The 18,163-nt window shown below is 67.4% G+C and overlaps 1 protein-coding gene across 6 annotated transcripts in view; it reads left to right on the top strand.

Annotated features, from left to right (window-relative positions):
* Positions 1–1,151: 1,151 nt before the first annotated feature.
* The window catches only part of ADGRB2 (adhesion G protein-coupled receptor B2), a 28,690-nt gene continuing 11,678 nt past the window's right edge, over positions 1,152–18,163 (top strand). For 3 of the 6 annotated variants that reach the window (XM_069802961.1, XM_069802960.1, XM_069802959.1), the window contains exons 1-7: positions 1,192–1,299; positions 8,448–9,246; positions 13,103–13,186; positions 14,227–14,391; positions 15,724–15,888; positions 17,002–17,166; positions 17,977–18,141. In XM_069802961.1, the coding sequence (XP_069659062.1) occupies positions 8,463–9,246; positions 13,103–13,186; positions 14,227–14,391; positions 15,724–15,888; positions 17,002–17,166; positions 17,977–18,141 (1,528 nt within the window). In that variant the 5' untranslated portion in view covers positions 1,192–1,299; positions 8,448–8,462. Of the gene's footprint in view, positions 1,300–8,447; positions 9,247–13,102; positions 13,187–14,226; positions 14,392–15,723; positions 15,889–17,001; positions 17,167–17,976; positions 18,142–18,163 lie in introns of all 6 variants that reach the window. The other 3 variants (XM_069802965.1, XM_069802962.1, XM_069802963.1) reach the window with 3 other exon arrangements.

Genomic DNA, 18,163 nt, shown 5'->3' with positions numbered 1-18,163 from the left:
GCGGCGTGGCAGCGAGGCCGTGCCACATCCCACCGGGCTCCTTGCTGCGGGGCTGGGGCTCGGTGGCGGTGACACCCTGTCCCCTCCAAGCCAGAGGTCCCCGTGCTCCTGGTGGGCTCTGCCCTGGGCAGGATCTGGGCTAGAGCGGAGCCTCTGGGCCGGCTGCTCTCAGTTGCCCGTGGGCCACCAAGATGCTCAGGTTTATCCCATCTGTGCATGGCCTTCACACGTGAAACTGCAGCTCTGCAGCCCACACAAACACCACCGTGGCTCCGGCAGTCGGACATCCTCCGTGTCACACACACTCGTGCCACGTTTGTGCAACCGTGGGGCGTGCCAGCCCCCGTTTCTCACCCGGTGCTGACACTCCAGGTCTCCCCACATCCCACCCCTCCCCGCACCCCTGCAAAGCGTGCCACGCCGAGGCCTGCACACGTGTGCGACACGGCCGCTGCCGGGGAGCGCGTTTATCCCGCACAGGGGCGCGCCACGGCACCCGCTGTCGTGCACGCGTGCGCTGCCCACGCCTCGGCAAGCACGAACGGGCCCCTGGTGTGCACGAACAGACCCCTCGTGTGCACGAACAGACCCCTGGTGTGCATGCACGGCCAACCCAGCCCCACCACCGCCCCGTGCACGCACGAACCGATTCCCGCGTGTGCGGGCACACGCCACCCACGCACCCTGTCGTCCCCCCCCCAAGGAGCACGCCACCCGTGCGCACACCACATCCACGCGTGTGCAGCCCTCCACGTGCACAAACACCCTCCTCCAAGCGCTGCAGCATCCCGGGGGTCACCTTCTCCCCCCCCCCCCCCCCCCCCCCAGAACACCGCTCCGGGGGTAGCGGCGGCCGCGGGTGGGTGGGTGAGTGGGTGGCGGGGGGGGGACACGGACACCCTCTCCCCCCCCCCCCCCCGGTCTCCCGAAGGCGGCCGCGCAGGCTCCCCGCCATGCCCGCCGCTGTCACACCGCCCCGCGCCCGGCGCATGCAGCAAGTGCCCGAGCCGCGCGCGCCGCCGCCGCCGCCCCCGCCCCCGCCTCCTCCCCCCCCCCTTCCCCCCCCCTCCCCCCCCACCGCCGCTGCCGCCGCCACCGGGGCCCGGCGCGCCGCGCGCCCGCTCCCGGCCCCGCGCGCCGCCGCGCTCCCCCGGGCGCGCCCGGGCACCGGCTGCTGCTGCTGCTGCTGCTGCCGCCGCCGCCGCCGCCGCCGCCGCCGCCGCTCCCGCCGCTCGGGGATGGCCAGCCCGCTGCACGCCGCGCCGCGCCGGGGCTACACGCGCTGCTGACGGAGCGCAGGTAAGAGGCGGCGGGGATACACCCCCCCCCCGTGAACCGAGACCCCTCACCCCCCCCGGTCGGCGTACCGACCCCCCCTCCCGTCTCCTTCCCGGTGCACCGCGGTGCGCACCGCTCTCCCCCCCCCCCCCCCAACCCCCCGCCGTTTCTCTCCGCGGCGCAGCGGGGGCGGCAGCTCGCCGGGGATGCGGGATGCGGCGGTCGGTGCTGCCGGTTGGTAGAGAGCCCCGGGTTCGCCTTGCCATCCTTCCGCCCATCCCGGGACAACTTTCCTGCCCCGGTAACGGGGCTGAAGGGGCCGGGGGGAGCTGTAGCCGCGCCGCGGTACCGGGGGTGCCCCGTACCCGGTGCCCGGTGCGGGTAGTGGTATCCCCCGGGCGGCCCCGGCCCTGGCTGGAAGTTGCGCGGGGCTGCGGCGGCGGCGGGCTCGGCACCGGGGTTGGCTGCGAGCGGTGGGCATGCCCGGGGCTGCCGGTCCTCCTCCTCCGGGGCTGCCGGTTCTCCCCCCCCCCGCGGTGTGCCGGTCCCTCCCCACAAGCAATGTCAGGGCTCCGGTAGCCCCCCCGGCGGAGGGGCTGCACGCCCGTCGGTGGGCACATGTGTGTTGCGGGGCACACGCGTGGCACCGCGGTGCCTTGGCGTGTCATCCAGCAAGGCCACGGGCGCCCGGTTGCCCGCCGGCATCCCTGCCAGCCCCGGCGTGTGGGCACACGTGTGGTGCCAGCCCGGCACGCGTGGGTGCTCGGCGGGTTGGGCTCCCCACGCCGGAGCTGGCCCCGCCGTCGTCACCCCCGGCCAAGGGCCCTCGGGGAATCGGCACGCACCGGGGTGCGTGGGCAGGCGTGTTGGCGGAGCCCCCGGCAGCGGGCAGGCGGTTTTGCGGCTCTTCCCTGCGTGGGGCTTTGTTCGGTGCCAGCGTGGAAGGGCTGCGGGAAGCCCCCGTGCCACGGCCGTGCCGCTGGGGCGAGCGGCGCCCCGGGGACCGTGGGCGTGCAGCGAGGGCACACGTGGGCGCCCGGCGTGTGTCGGCGCGGGCACGTGCGGCGTACAGGTGGCAGCCGGATCCGGGGGGGAGCGGGGGAGCTGCTTCCCTTCCCAGGGGCCCCGGCGAACCCCGGGGTTCGTGGCGAGAGCGGTGCCACGTGTGCCCGCGCATGTGCCCACGCAGGTCACTTGTTGAAGCGCGGGGAGATTTTTTTCCGCAACCCCGGCCGGTGCCGAGGGTGCGTGTGCACCGGCGCCTGCACGGTCGGGCCCGGGGGCTCGCGGCAGCGCAGCGTGTGAACAACCCTTTGCTTTTCTAGGTCATGTCGCCGCTGCCTGTGCCGGATGGCGCCTTGGCAGCCGGGGCCGCCGGTGACGTGGGGAGGTGGCCCTGGGGTGGCCGGGCTGGGTTGTGGCAGAGAGACCGGTTGGGGTTTCTGGCGGGGCGCTGCCGGCGGCTGGGGCGCGCGTGGAGCCGGCGACGCGGGGCTGGCGCTGAGCCGTGCCGTCGGGAGGGCTCCCGGTGGGCGGCGGGGCGGTTATTTGGCACTGACCTCTTCCCCCCCCCACCGCCGACGAAGGCGGTGGCGGCAGCTGAGCCGAGGAGGGCTGGTGGGGAGGGAGCCGGCTCATGGTGCTCGCACCGGGTGCCCGTGGGGAGGAGCGGGGCGGCGCGGCTGTCGTCACCATCGCCTGGCTGCCCTCCGGCTGCCCTCGTCGGGGAGGTTCGGCGCCCCGTTTCCCGGTGGGGTTCGTTACCGGCGGCGTGGATGGCGGCGGGTGCTGGTGTTGGCCGTGGGGCAGTGCCAGCCCCTCTGTGCCGGAGCCTGGCAGCGGCTCCTCTTCGAGGCCTGCCCGGTTGCTTGTCAAGCCAGCTTGACCCTGCTTTGATCCAAGGAGTTTGCAAGAAGCTGGGATCCTACAAATTTGGTCTGTGCCAGAAAGAAAATGGATACGGAGCTGGCATCGCAGGCGGCTCTCTCTCCGACCGGCAGCTGTGTGGCAGAGGTGCTCCAGCATCAGCTGGGACACGCTGCCTGCTCTTCCCGGCTGCCTCCGGCTCTTCTCGACACCTCTAAGGACCTTTCGGCTGCTCAGCCTTTCTGCCCGGCGTGACACCTCTGCTGTGCCGGCAACAGGCGTTGGGCCGGGGGTGTCGTGCTTTTCCTGAAGAGCTGCAGCGGGCTCTGTCCTCCCCTGTGGGCTGCCGAGAGCCCGGCCCTGGCACCAGCCTCCCGCACAGAGCAGTGGGAATAGATGGATTTTCCTTCGCTTGGGCTGTTCCCATCGCTGCTGAGTCCCTGTGCTCTGGCTTGGATGGGGGCTGCAAGATGGGCTCCCCGTGTCCCCTCTGCCTGGAGGAAGGTGATGCTCTGGACGGACGGATGGACGCACAGACCATGGGATGAGCCGCTAGCCCTGGTCCAGCCCCCGCCACCCCCGCACAGCCCTCGGGGCTGGGCTGCTGCGACGCCTCAACGCTCCTCCATGGGAATTTGGACCGAGGCCCTGCAAACTCATTTCCTACCAAGGAGCCGTCCTTTAATGGGGACGGGGCTGGCTCTGGGCCACCCGGCTCGGTTGCCAAGCATCAGAGGTTCCGTAGCTCCTCGGTGCTCACGGGGGCCATCGCGTCCCCCCTGCTCTCATCCCGTCTGTTCGTTCTTGATGTCCTCCAAGAGCGGGCTGGAGCCAGGCCCCTTCTCCTCCTCGGGGCACCTCGGAGGCTCCTGGCGGATCTGGGTCTGGCTGAGACGGTGGGTTACAAAAAACCTCCCCCTCCGGCATGAGCACACATCCAGGCTGCCACCCCTGCAACTCGGCCCCCCCTTTGGAGCCCTGCTGGGGCTCTCAGCCCCCCCCCCCATCCCTTTGCCGTACGGTGCTAGGGCAGGATGGAGCTGATGGAGAAGAGGGAGCCGCATCCCAGCAACGTGGAAACTACTCGGAAGAGGCCGCGGGAGAGCAACGGGAGCAGCCGCGGCTGCTGCAACCCCTGCGGGTGCCCTGCTGCCGGGGGGGGGGTGTGGGGGGGAACTCGCCTCCAGGGACCCCCGCAGCTGCGGAGGGGGAGGCAGCACACCCTGTTCCTTGGCAGAGCGTAATCCCTAATCCTGGTGGAGATTTCACTGTGCTGTCTCGGCCTTGCTTTTGGAGTGGAGTTTTACCAACAGCAGTTAAGTAAAATAAATAAAAAGGCCTGTGCTTGCCAGTGCTAGCGAGGCTGAGCCAGTGATTGGCAAAGCGGCACCATTAATTACAGCTCGGTGCTGCTGCCAGCCTGCCTGCTTCAGGAAAGGTGGTGGCAGAGCGCCGGGGAAGCCAGAGGGAGAGGGGGAGTGCGTGGGGAAGGGGGAGACGTGGGAGGGCAGAGCGGGGGGAAACGTGGTCCCGAGCGCCGGGGGGGGATTGTGCCGCGGTGGGTGGGAGCGGCACGGATACCCATCTACCCGCCGAGTGCCCATGCGTGCACGGGAGCCCACGCGTGCACGCACGTGTGCATGCACATGCTTTGCGGGAAGCCGTGTTTTCTGGGGGGGCGAGGACTGAAGGCTGTGATCTCAGTGAGGTTGCTCCAGTACTTTCGCCCGGTGATGCTCGCAGCTTTAATTAGTTGGTGGAGAGGCTGTGTCGGTGCTGCTGAGGGCCGGGCAGGGGTTTGGTGCTGGGGGTTCCTCGTGCCGGGAGGACGGGCGCAGAGCGGCGAGGGTTGAGCGCGGAGGTAGCGGAGGCGGCTTTGAAGTTCCCGGATGCCTTTGAACCGCTAGTGAAGATCGTGGAAATTGGAGGGTTGCAGACTCTCCTGATGGGAAGAGCTCGTTACAGTGCTTTGTTCGTCGGCATCACCTCTGGGCAGGCAGGGATGTGCTCCCATGGGATGGAGCCCGTTTTGTGGCCGCATGGCCATGCCGTGCTGTGCCACCAGCCAGCCTGCTCCTCCCCGGATGCTGTTGCCGTTCAGCAGGGAGTGATGCCGTTCCCGTCGCGGTTCAACACCGAGGACTGCCCGGTCCTTCCTTACCCTCGTGCCCTTGTCCCGAGCCATCCTCATGTTAGGAATTCTTACGGAACGTGTATTTTCCACAGCCTATTAAAAGAACACTGCCGGGTTAAAAACTGTGTCTCTCAAAACCCAAATCTCCTTTACTTTGCTATTAATCGTTTTTCAGATTATTAATGCCAGCGGGGTTTAGTGCCGCCTGTTTATCACTTTTGGGGCTGGTTGGTTGTTTCTGGCTTTGCCTGGCCGGAGAGGGGCGGCCACAGCCGAGCAGAAGCGCGACAGTCAGAAGCCGGCCCCCGCCGTGCCGGGAGGATGGAGCTGGACCAAGTCCCTGCCGAAATCTCCATTCAGGCGAAGCATCTTCAGGGAAACAACCTGTTTGTGTGGCGCGAGCGGGGCTGGTGTGAAGCAGTGCCTTTTCCTGCTGTGCCGCGGCTGCTAGCGAGGGAGAGGCGAGCCCTGGTTGGATCCTGCTGGTTACCGGAGCCAGGAGGGATGCGATGGCAGCGATGGAGAGGGACCGTGCTCTGACTGCCGAGGACGGGGAGCCCTGGATGTCGCTTCTGCACGGTCGCTGCTCGGCTCTGTGATGGCTCTTTAAAAGCTTTAATTAAAAACCCACCCCCTTCCCCATTCCCCGGGCGGGGAACAAAGGCAAATGGAAGGGGCTGGAGCGGGTGCTGCAGCGGGCGAGCGTGCCAGCCTGTGCCAGCCAACCTCTAGGTGCCATCCCCGTCCCTGGGGAGCAGCGCCCGCTCCCGCAGCAGTTCAACAAGGCGTTTGGGTGCAGCAGGTCCCTGGGGGCACCCGGCATCCCCCCCCCATCCGCAGGCTTTGCCACCGGTGCCGGGATGCAGATGCCGGTGCCAGGTGGTTTCTTCTGCATGGACTGAGGCCGTTTCGGAGGGGCGATGGGCAGCGGGGCTGTGCCCTGGCACCCCGGCAAGGCTGGGCTCGCCCTTGCCGGAGCACACCGACGGCGATGCTGTGGGGTGCGAGGTCCTCGCCACCGTGCCGGGTGGGGGGTGACGGTGGCCCCTTCTCAAACCGCTTGGCAACTCCCGCTGGGTGACTGGGTGCCCCAGATGTTAAACATCTTCTCGGGCCCAGCTTGCAGCTCAATGAAATATTTTCACTGCAGCAGCAACAGCAAGCACTGCAGGGAGCGGGGCTGGTGCTGAACGAGCTGTATCAGATTTGATCTGCTCTTAACGAGCCCTGGCCTTCAGGAGCAGCTACAGCACGGTGCCGGGCTCTCGGGCAGCCGCAGCGTTGGGCCCGGCAGGTTTTTTGGGGTGGGGGGAGGCTCCCCGTGGTCCAGAGCACCTGGGTCTTGCACGGTGCCGTGTTTAAAACGCGGGAAGCCCGGGGAGGCACAGCAGCGGATTGCCCAGCCGTGCCCATCCCCGCTGAGCTTCCCAGGAGCCGGTTTGCCCCAGCGGCAAGCTGGCCACCGGCAGGAGCCGGGCAGGAGGGACGGACAGACGGATGGCGGTGCCGGAGCATCCTTCCTTGCTGCTCCCGGGCGAAGGAAGCAAGCACCATCTTGTGTCCCTGCCAGGCTGCAGGAGCCCCAGGAGCTCGCTGCAGAACGGCAGCGTGTCCCTGCCTGACCTCCTCCTCCTCTGCCTCCTCCTCCTCCTCCTCCCATCCCCAGCTCTCCCGGAGCAGTGGAGGGCTGTGACTCGCCGGGGGACCCCAGATCCTTGCTGGGTACTGGAGGAGCATCAGTGGGGGATGCCCATGGGGCTCCCCGCTCTGGCTGCCCTTTGGCTCCCCGCTGCTGCTGCCACAAGTGGGGGGGTCTCCTGCTGAATTCCCCAGGGTCTCCCAGGGGTGGAAGTGGCTGCAGGAAAGTGAGGTTTTCTTTTGCCCCAGATCTCCCTGCTTACATCAGGGGGTCCTGCCTGGATCCGACCCCAGGCCTGGCTGTTTCCACTGGCTCCATCCCAACTCCTTTCTCCCCATGCCTGCGTGCCGCTGGTGGGGGCCGGCTGCCGGCACCGAGCCCCCGTGCTGCCGGGGCAGCGGAGGCCAGCGCCAGCCTGTTGCATGAGAGCCGGGTTATTTTTAGCTCTCTAATGTGCCTGTTGTGGCTTCGGCGCAGGCTCGGCCGAGGCTCATGCTCCCTCCCCGATGAGCAGGGGGATGCCCTGGTACCAGGGCCTCAGCCAGGGGTGATTTGGGGGCAGGAGATGTTCTTTGGGGATGGAGAAGAGCATTCCTGCGTCATGCCGAGCACTCGGCATCCCTCACACATAACTGGGACGGAGGGGAGCGGGGCCCTCGGTGATTTTGGAAATCACCCCCTGGAATGGTATCTGTCCCTTGCAGTCACCCTGCCATCCCTGGGGCTGCCCCCTCGCTGCCGCTGCCCCGGGCGCAGGCTGGCCCGGCAGAGCGATGCCAACACACGTGCGCGGTGGCCTCGGCCTCTGTAGAGCCACGCTCTGGTCCTGCTTAATAAGGCCACCGTGTGCATTATTTTATTAATGAGTTATTAAAAAGCTATCCACGGCGATGCTGCTGCGTACCCAGCGTGGTGTCCAAGAAATATGTACTTTAACGATCGCTCGCCCTGTGCCGGGCTCTTGGCGGCAGGTGGGGGACACACTATGCTATTGGGGTGACCGTGCACCCCCCAGCACATCGCCCCAGACTCCTTCACTGAGGAGCCGGCCTGTCCCCACGGTGCTCTGGGGCACCAGCAATAGCTACAAGGCGTTTTATAGCCCCGTCTGGGCAGAAGCTCTTTGGTGGCTTTTTGCCCAGGTTGTGCTTGGCCGGCTCTGGCGGGTGAGCCGAGGGCAGGGGGGGTCACTGCGGTGGGGGTCCGCCGGCTGCGGGGTGGGAGCCAGGTCTCCGCTCTGGTAGTTTTGGGGTAAAGTCCCCGGTCTGTGCTGCCCGCTCCCCAACCTGGGGGCTGCCTTGGCACAGCCTGGGGGACGGGACGGGGGTCTCCGATGGCTGTCCCCTGCCTGCAAAGTGGCGGCTGGGGACACGGACCAGCCGCGATGGTGCTCCCACACCGGCCGGGGCTTCGGTGCAGGATGCTGACCTCCCCGTACCAGCTCCGCACTCCCCCGACACAGCGGGGCGGCCGCAGCGGCGTGCCTCCCGGTAAGCGTCTGTCTGTCTGTCCGTCTGTCTCTCCCCCCAGGGCAAATGCCATAGGATGACCGCTGCTGGTCCCCTCTTACTGGCTGTGATATCGTCTCTCCTGTGGCTCACGCGGGGCTTCGACCCGGCTCCCAGCGCCTGCTCCGCTCTGGCCTCTGGCGTCCTCTACGGCTCCTTCTCCCTCAAGGACCTCTTCCCCACCATCTCCTCCGGCTGCTCCTGGACCCTGGAGAACCCCGACCCCACCAAGTACTCGCTCTACCTCCGCTTCAACCGGGAGGAGCAGGTCTGCACCCACTTCTCGCCCATGGTGCTGCCGCTCGACCACTACCTGGCCAACTACACCTGCGACCCCCGCGGCGAGGCCGCCAGCCCCCCGCCCGCCCGCCAGCGGCCAGAGGAGGAGGAAGAGGAGGAGGAAGCCGAGCTGGAGCTGTGCGAGGGCGCGGGGCCCTTCACTTTCCTCCATTTCGACAAGAACTTTGTGCAGCTGTGCCTGGCGGCCGAGCCCGAGGCGGCCCCCCGCCTCCTGGCCCCCCAAGCCCTGGAATTCCGTTTCGTGGAGGTGCTGCTCATCAACAACAACAACTCCAGCCAGTTCACCTGCAGCGTGCTCTGCCGCTGGCTGGAGGAGTGCCTGCAGGCTCCCGGCGCCCGCCGCTGCGGCTTCACCCACGCCGGTTGCAGCTGCCAGGCGGAAAGCCCGCCGGCACCCCGGCGCAACGGCACGCGGCACGCCACCCGCACGCCCGCCCCGCCGCCCGCCGCCGGCGACTGCTGCCCCACCGACCTGCATTCTGCGAATGCCAATGATTTCGACCTGCCCGAGGTCCCGCACGGTGAGTGGGGCGCGGGGGGGAACTCCCCAGGGATGGACGCCCTCGCTCCGCGCGTTGCTTCCCAGGGGTGCCGGGCACGGAGCGGGGAAGCCGCGCGATGGATCGATCCCGCTCGTGCACGCTCCCCTGGGGAAGGAGGGCGCGAATCGGGTGCCGCGCACGGAGCGGGGAAGCCGTGCGAAGTGCAGATCCCATTCACGCTCCCAGCTCCACGTGCATCTCGCTGGAGCGACGGCCGGGCTCGGTGGAGCCGCAGCTCGCTCTGCCCTCGCTGCGGTCCGGCCGGCCTCGTTAGTGCCGCTCCCCGCCGTGCCGGCCCCGGTTGTTTGCCACGGTTGCTCTGGCACAGCCTGCGTGGCCCCGGAGCCTTGCTCGTCGCTTCCCCGGCACAAGGCTGCTGCTCGCCTGACTGCGAGCCCGGAGCAGGAGCCCTATCACTCTGCATTGGTGGAGATGTGGAAAACAATTTGCAGGTAAAATGACCCTTTCCCGTGGCAAATTACCCTTGACTGCTGCAGCCTGGGCGCTTGTTATTCCAGGCAGGATGTCACGGCACGGCGGCACGGCGCGGCCGGGCTATTAACCAGGCGGAATGAAGCCATTTGCTTGTTACGGAATTGCAGAAACCTCAAGCGAAGATAAAGCAGCCGTGCTCGCCAGCGCCCTGGGCACCGGGGTCGGGCTGCCCGTGGCCAGGAGCCATCTCACCCAAGCGCTCCCTTCGCCTGTGGGGCATCTCTGCCGAGCCTGGCGAGGTGAAGCAGGGGTTTTGAGGCACATCTGGCCAGATGTTCCCCCGTGCCAGGCCCGGGTGATGCACGGGGAGGAGCAATCCCCAACTTAGCTCTGTGGAGTCTTTATCCAGCAGATTAGGAGGTGGTGATGGGCTGTGGGTATATATATAATTTCATTGGGCTTTAGCATTTATTTCAGGAGCTAAATGTCATTAGAGGCAGATCCCCTGACTAAATCCCCAGTCCGTTACAGCTGCAGGGTTATAAATCGCCTCATCCCAAGGGGAGCTGCCTGAGCTGATTTTTTTTCTTTTTTTTCTTCCTTTTTTCACCTTTAAATGCAACTCCACATGGACAGTTAAGAGCTCAGTGCTGGGTTCAGATGCCATCCCCCAAGGTCAGCCTGGCCTAGGGATGCTGCAGGGGCTGACACCCGCCGTGGGGCTGCCTGGGGAGCACTGGGTGCTGCAGGTGTGGAGCGGGGCTGCAGGATGCTCCATCCCCTCGAGAAGCGAGGAGATTCTAAACTTCCCCGTGGCTGGTTTGCTCGGGGTTAGTAACACCGAGCACGGCTTAAAGAGAGGATGCCGGGGCTGGGTGCTGGAGAGGGGGGGTCCCTGCAGACCTGGCACGCTCAGGCACCGAGCCGCCTGCCGCCTTTCTATGGACCGGCACGCCGACCAGCCGCAATGGCGAGAGCGTGAACTCCCGCTCCTTCCCCAAATTACATCTGACATTCAATTAAAACCTGGAGGTGCCCGGAGGTACAATGTTATTGCGGCGCCGGAGCTGCAAGGGTAATGCGCTGCCTCGGCCGCCCCGTTGCACCGTGCCGTTGCCAGCCGGTGCGAGCCCCCGCACCGTGTTTCCACCCCCCCCCCTTCCCCAAAAAGGCGTTCGCCTGCATCACCGGGCCGGGCTGCGGGGTTGCAGGGCTGGAGCACAGAGCGGCCTTCATGGCAGCGAAGGGGGGGGGTCCGGGGCTTCCACCTGGCCTCCCCCCCGTCGCTTTGCGGGGTGGAGAATGGTCGCCTTTCAGGGTGGCGGTGGCAGGCAGGGCCGGGGGGCTGAATGGCGCTTGTGAGCCGAGCCTTGGCGGGCGCCCAGCGCTGATCTCACCGGCTCTCCTCCGCCGAGCGCGCCGCAGCCGCGCAGCGACGCGGGGCTTGGCACCCGCCCGGCCGCTCGCCGGGCCTCCCCGCTCCCACCCATGGTGGCAAACCCCCCCTCCCCCCCTCCCCGGGGGTCCCCGAACCGTCCCCTCCGTGACGCAGCTCTCCCACGGGACCCGGGGAGGGGGACGACGTGGTGGGAGACGGGGAGATGCAGCCCCCGGTGCGATGCGGTGCTGGGTCCACGCGGGCGGGAAGCTTGGATGGGTGTGGGGACGGGGTCGAAAATTGGTGGGGTGACATGGGGTGCATTGCAGCCGTGCAATGGCGGGGGGGGGTGACTTTGGAGGGCATACACCCCCCGCAGAGCTTGCGGCGCTGGAGCCGAGCGGTTCCAGCTGTGGGGCTTGCTCTGGGCTGCATTCCCCTTTTGCCCTCAAACCCATCACCCTTTAGAAACCAGCCCCCGGGGAGGTGATGCCGGGATGGGGCCGGGGCCACGACTGGCCTTGGGGGACATCGTGAGGTCCCCAGAAGAACCCCCCTGCCCTTCCAGCCCCTTCCAGTGCCACGGCGTTGGACGCTGGGGGACCCCCAGGGCAGGACTGGGTGCCGGAGCGGAAGGTGCTAGGGACGGCCGTAGCCGCCCCGCGGTGACGGCTGGGGATTTAGTGCTTTCCGAAGGAAATTGAATTTGGTGTCTCTGTCGAACACAGCCGGGGAGAGCGCCCTCGTATATCCTCGGGATTTATGGTTTTCCCCGGGCGCTCACCGTGACGTGCGTAATTCTGCCGTGCCACTGATGGGGGTGGGCGGCCCCGCGGGGAGCTCAGCCCCACGGCCTGACAGACCCCCCCAGGGCAGCCCCTCAGCTTCTCCGGGTCCGTCTGCACCCCCCCCATGCCACGGAGTGGGATGCATGGGAAGAGGAGCCAAGGGTGCCTGGCTGCACCGGCGGTGACGGCGAGGAGCCCATGCAGGGAAAGGGCCTGTGCAGGGGTTACGCTGCGTTGAAGGCAAAAGTCAGTAAATTTGGGTCTGGTTTATGGTACTAATAAGTGTCAGTGCAGGCAGTGCTCCCTGCCTGGGGCTCGTATATCACGTCTGTGTGTTGCAACGGGAGCCACGGCATGCCCAAAGCATGGCTGGGGGCTCCCCCGCCAATGCCAGGTGTCCCCATGTCACCTCCCCGCTGTTCCCTGGGGACATCACCAGGCTCAGCCGGCAGTGCCGGGGCAGCTCGGCGAGGCGGTTGTGCCATCGCTGGCTGCTGTCCTGGCTGGCACAGCAGCGAGGTGCCCATGGTACGTTTTGGGGGTCCACGTGCCCGAGGTGGCGTCGATGGTGCCCAGGGGAGCCCCCGCTGCTTCCCACGGCACACGGCATCCACCGGCAGCAGCCGCCCCGGTGCTGCCGTGCTGTGCCTGGGGCAAGCGCGTGGGAACTCGCCAGCATCCTCCATCCAGATATGGGGACAAGGGACCCTGCTGCAGGACAGGGGGGTGGCCCAGAGGGTGTGGGGGAGGCTGGGGAAGGGACCCCCACCCTGTGCCCGCAGCTGCACCTCCCGCCAAGCCCTCCACATGCCAGTTAATTTCACGCCAAGTGCTCTTGATGGATCTCTTGTTATTTTTGGTGAGCCGAGCCATAAATTTGTGCCACCTCACTGCAGCAAGCTGTTAAGCGGGGACGGGAGAGCACCTCTGCCCAGCACGGCGGGGGCGCGGGCACCCTGGCCGCGCCAGGGACGTGGCAACCCGGGCCGTGCTCCAGCTGCAGCCCCTGTGACGGGGGGTGACGTGTTTGGGGGAGCTGTGACATGTTTTTTTCGTCTGTGAGTGTGCTCAGCCATGCTCAACCGTCTCTTGCCCTCGGGGATGCCACGCAGCGCTCAGTGTGGGGCCAGGCATCCCTGTATCCCCCCTGCAATGTCCCCTGACCCACAGTGGCCCATCCACATCCGTGTCCCCGTTCCCTGCCCGCTCTCACCGGAGCCCTTCTCTCTTCCAGGCAATGCGGTCGAGGAGAACCAGAAGGTGAAAACCCAGTGGCCACGGTCAGCGGACGAGCCAGGCGTCTACATGGCCCAAACAGGTACTGGTGCTGCTCCGGTACGAGGACAGGCACAGGACGCTGGCGGTGCTGGGCTCGGGTGCCTAGCCATGGGCAGGGGTGATGGAGATGGAGCGACTCAATTTGCTTCCTGCCCACAGACCAACTTAATTTGCTCCATTTATACATTTTTCCTTTACACCTTCCTCCGAGGGTTGTAAAGCAAAAAAAAAAAAAAAATCCATTAATTGTTTAGTTCAAATGTATTTATTTGGCAAATCCATCTGGGTAATTTGAGAGTGCTGCTGCCCCCTCCCCAGCCCCCCCTGATTTATGGTCGGAGGGCTCAGAGGCGAGCGGGAGATGGATGAGCCCTGGCGCCGGGAGAGGAGCTCCGCTCCGTGTGCCTGGCATGCAGATCTCCTCCCGGCAGCGCTCGGATGCTCATGGGGGTCCTGTCCCCCCTGGGAGCTGCTGGGCAGAGTGTGGGGTGACCCCAGTGGTGGCCCGGTCCGGCCCTGGGGTCCCCGTGTGACGCGGAGCAGCCACGGGACGTTGTCACCTCTGTAGGAGCCCTGCTCCGGAGCCTGAGCCCTGCCTATCTCCAGGACAAATTGTCCCCTTCGGAGCCCTCCTCCATATATTCCTTTTTAATTTAAACTGATGGCCTTTTCTTCTGGCCTGTCCAATAGCTTCAGAGACATCATCAAGCTTAATAAGGGCCGGGTTGTTGTAAATGTCAATGCTGTGCCTCGGTGGGGAGAGGGAGCTGTGCCGGGCTGCCCGTGCTGCCTGCGCTGCCCGGGCTGGATGTTATCCCTCGTGCCAGATGTGATCCTGTGCCCCGACCCCTTCTCCGTGTGCCGCTGGTGCTGGGTCTGGAGGGTGACATGGGCTCCTTCACCCCACTTACGTCCTCAGCATCATCCCTGTCACCCACGGCACAACATCCTCATCCCTACGCTCACGGGTGCTGCCCGGCTATTTTCCCGGCCCCCCCCGGGGGCTCCGCTCACGGCACCTTCCCCGGTTCCCCCCCCACCGGAGAAGTCGCCGGCTCTTAGGCTTCGTGTCTCCCGCAGGGGACCCGGCGGCGGAGGAATGGTCCCAGTGGAGCGTCTGCTCCCTGACGTGCGGGCAGGGATCCCAGGTGCGGACGCGCTCCTGCGTCTCCTCGCCCTACGGGACGCTGTGCAGCGGGCTGCTCCGGGAGACGCGGACCTGCAATAACACGGCTACCTGCCCAGGTATGGGGGGGGGAGGGTACATGGGCATTAGGGGGGGCTTCGCTACCCGTTGTGGGGGTGCCCATCGCTGGCTGGGCTCTGGGGTGATGCCCAAAGGGCTGAGTGGGTGGGTCGCTGGGGAGAGCAGGGACTTGTGTTGCTGGGGGGGGTTCTGGAGATGGGGGGGTCTCTTGTAGGTGGGGGGTGGCTGAGGAGGGTGGCTCTGTGCAGCAGCGCTGTCGTGGAAGCAGGCGTTGCCCATCCCGTGCTGGGTTGCTCCGAGCCCCGTTGGCATCCTCTCATCGTCTCGCCTTCCCGGCTGTACCAGCTCTTGGGAAACCACGTGGGGAGCAGCAAACCGGGGGAGGCATCTGGAATGGGTGCCCCAGCACCCCATGCCCCGCCACCGGTGCTGCTGCCGGGGGTTTTGCTTTGGGAGCAGCTCGGCCGGCAGCCCCTCTCCATCCTCCTTCCCAGAAAACTTGGGGCTTCCCCAGGGTGTCTTCGAGGCTTTGTGCTGGGGGAGAAGCAGGGGCTGGAGCCTGTGCCGGGGGACTCGGGACCAGGCAGCTGCCTGGCCTGGCGTGGTGGGGGTTCCCCACTCGTGTGGGGCAGGATGGGGCCAAGCTTCTCCGTGCTTCGAGGCAGGTCGTGGGCAGGAGTGGGCAGGCAGGGTGCCGGGGGTCTCACTGGGCCATATACTGGCCCGTTTGTCTGCGGTGGTATCCGTTCGTCTCACGTGGGACACTGGGAATCAGAGGAGCCTCGGGGTGCTGCAGTGGCAGCCGGGCTGCCCTGTCTGAACCTGGGATGTTTTGGGGGCTTTGCACCCCCAAAACACGCCGGTGCCTGCTCCCCTCCGTACCGGGGAGTGCAACCCCGTCCCATCACTCCAAGGACATCGCAGCTCGCGGAGGAGCATCCTTTAGGATGCTCGTGCGCCGTGCGGGTCCCTGCTCCCTTCCTGGGTGAGCTGAGCTCCCGTGGGTGCGACACGTGCGAGGGGCGACCGTGCCCGGTGTGTCGACACAGGTTGGGGTGAGCTGGGCTGTGCGTGGGTGCGGGGGGACGTGTGCCGCCGGTGCCGGGACCCCAAAAGGGAGGCTGGAGCAGGGCAGGGAGTGGTAGTGGGCAGCGCTGCCTGCTCGGGGCCCTTGGGGTTTGGGCTCGGGTGCGATGGTGGGGCAAGCGGTGCCGGCGGGACACGGAGGGGAGCTGGGGACTGTGCCCGGCTCTGCCACAGTGCCCCAGGGGTCTGCAATGGCCAGGACACCTCGGTGCCAGGAGGAGGAGGAGGCTGGAGCCCCACGGGGGGCCGGGAGCGTGGGGCGACGGGGCTGTGCTGTGTTGCAGTTCACGGCGTGTGGGAGGAGTGGTCCCCGTGGAGCCTGTGCTCGGTGACCTGCGGGCGAGGGTCCAGGACCAGGACGCGGCGGTGCGTGGCCCCGCGGCACGGAGGGAAAGCCTGCGAGGGCCCCGAGCTGCAGGCCAAGTCCTGCAATATCGCGAGCTGCCCGGGTCAGTACCTCCCTCTCCCCCTGCTCCTTCTTCCCCCCCGGGAACACCAGGAGACCGGCACCGGCCGAGAGCCAGGGCTGTGCTCCCGGCGTGGGGCTGCGGTGCTGCGAGGGACGGGTGGCATCGGCATGGGGACCCGGGACAGCCCGTGGGCACGTGGGTGCTGTGACATGGGGTGCACCCTCCTGTCCCGCTGGAAACCAGGATGGAGAGCCGGCTCCATCGGCCATGCCGGGGGGCTCGAGCCCCCACCGTGGGCAGGGGGAACCAGCCTGGGGACCGTGGAGGAGCCGGCTCCTTCTCCTCCCATCTGCTGCGGCTGACTGTCCCCCCGCAGCAGGCACAGCGCTGGCACCAGGGTGGCACAGGGACGTCGTGGGGCACCGGGGAGGTGGCGAAAGGGGTCGGCTGCAGGGTCTGTCTGTGTGCGGGTGGCACCGCCATCTCCATCCTTTCCTCCTGTGTGCCAGGCGTGGCTGCGGTGGTGGCCGTGGGGTTTCTGCGGTGATGGCCAGGGATGCCACGTCAGGGCCAGCATCCCCGTGGGGACCCCACGTGCGGCATGGGGAGGCCGGCGGTGGGCTGGGAGCAGGAGGGAGCGTGGGAGCTGAGGGGTGCGTGGGGCGCACTCCCTCTGCAGCAGCTCCGGCGGGGACGTGCCACCCACGGCACATGGCTTTTGCCACAGCAGCCCCGTGGAGATGCTGCTGGCGTGATGGAAGCTCACGGCAGCTCCTTCCCCGCCTGCCCTGGCCCTTTCGGCATCACTGGGGCTCATGGCTTTGGCGGGGAGCGATGCCGGGGCTGCTGGCTTTGGCAGGGAGCGATGCCGGGGTTGAGCGAGTGCGGCCGTGCGGCAGGGCTGGGCGTTGCGGTGCAGCAGGGCTGCAGGAGCAGCCGCTCGGCACGTGGGAACCAGTCCTGGTGACGGTCCTCCCCGGCCGGGGCACGATTTGGCGCCGGCTATTGAGGTCGGCACGGGAGGAACCGGCGCGTCCATAGGTTGGACCCGTTGCACGGAGAGCCCGGCGTGGGTTGCGGGGAGCTGGGGGCCATGTGGCCGAGGGGCCGCTGGCCGGTGGGACCTGACGCCGCTCTCGCTTGTCCCCGCAGTGGAAGGGCAGTGGCTGGAGTGGGGCGCCTGGAGCCGCTGCTCCGTCACCTGCGCCAACGGCACGCAGCAGCGGACGCGCAAGTGCAGCGTCTCGGCCCACGGCTGGGCCGAGTGCCGGGGGGCCCACGCCGACGCCCGGGAGTGCTCCAATCCCACCTGTCCCAGTAAGGCCCCGCGCGCTGGGAAGGGGGGAGGTAACGGGGGTGGGAGGCCACCCGTGCCGTTGGCACGGCACGTCGGCGCGTGGCACGTGGCCCAGCCGTGCGTCTGCCGTAAAGCTGCTGCGGTGTCACCGCCGGTGACGTGAGGATGCTGGCAGCCCCCCCCGCTGCGGTGTGGGGGGGGCGGGATGCCGGGGATCAGCAGCCACCCCATTCGTGCCGGTTGGTCCCTCCAGGCGCATCCCAGCCGGAGGAGCCAGGGATTTGTTCTGTGCCCTCACTGCTGTGTCGCGCTGGGGGGAACCCGTCGGCGCTCCGGTGGCTGCAGGTCCCGGCGTGCTTTGGGCGTGCGAGCACGTGTGAGCTCTCGTGTCGTGCACAGGGGGCAGCTCGTGGGGCCGGGGCTGGCTCTGGGGATGGGGGGACACCAGGCAGGGGGGTAGTCAGGCGAAAGGATGGACCCCGTCCTCGTCCTGTCCTTCAACCCCATCCTTGTCTTTCGACCTCCCCGGCATCGGTCGCAGGCGCGGAGGCAGGCGGTTGCTGCGCCGGGGCAGCTGGAGGGAGGGAGCAGCTCTGCCGTGCACCCAAGGGTGCCCTTGGGCTGCCGGCTGGGCGACTGCACAGGGATGTCGGTCTTGTCTAAAGAGATCTAAATCATCGATCCATGGATTTCATACCCCGCGGGGCTTCCAATTCGCGGCATGGCGGGCAGTCGCCGCTGGGGCCCGTCAGCCCGTCCCTGTCCCCCTGCGTGCCGGGTGCCGCTCGCCATGCCGAGATGGGCATCCCATGGTGTCCCCGTCCCCACAGCCGACAGCAAGTGGGGTCCCTGGAACCACTGGAGCCTCTGCTCCAAGACCTGCGACACCGGCTGGCAGCGCCGCTTCCGCATGTGCGAGGGCACCGGCGTGCAGGGCTACCCCTGCGAGGGCACCGGCGAGGAGGTGAAGACCTGCAATGAGAAGAAGTGCCCAGGTAAGGGGCAACACCCCCCCTC

Source organism: Haliaeetus albicilla, chromosome 16, assembly GCF_947461875.1.
Source record: "Haliaeetus albicilla chromosome 16, bHalAlb1.1, whole genome shotgun sequence".
NCBI lineage: Eukaryota > Metazoa > Chordata > Aves > Accipitriformes > Accipitridae > Haliaeetus > Haliaeetus albicilla.
Note: the sequence above shows the minus strand (reverse complement) of the source record. Positions and strands in the feature narration are given on the sequence as shown.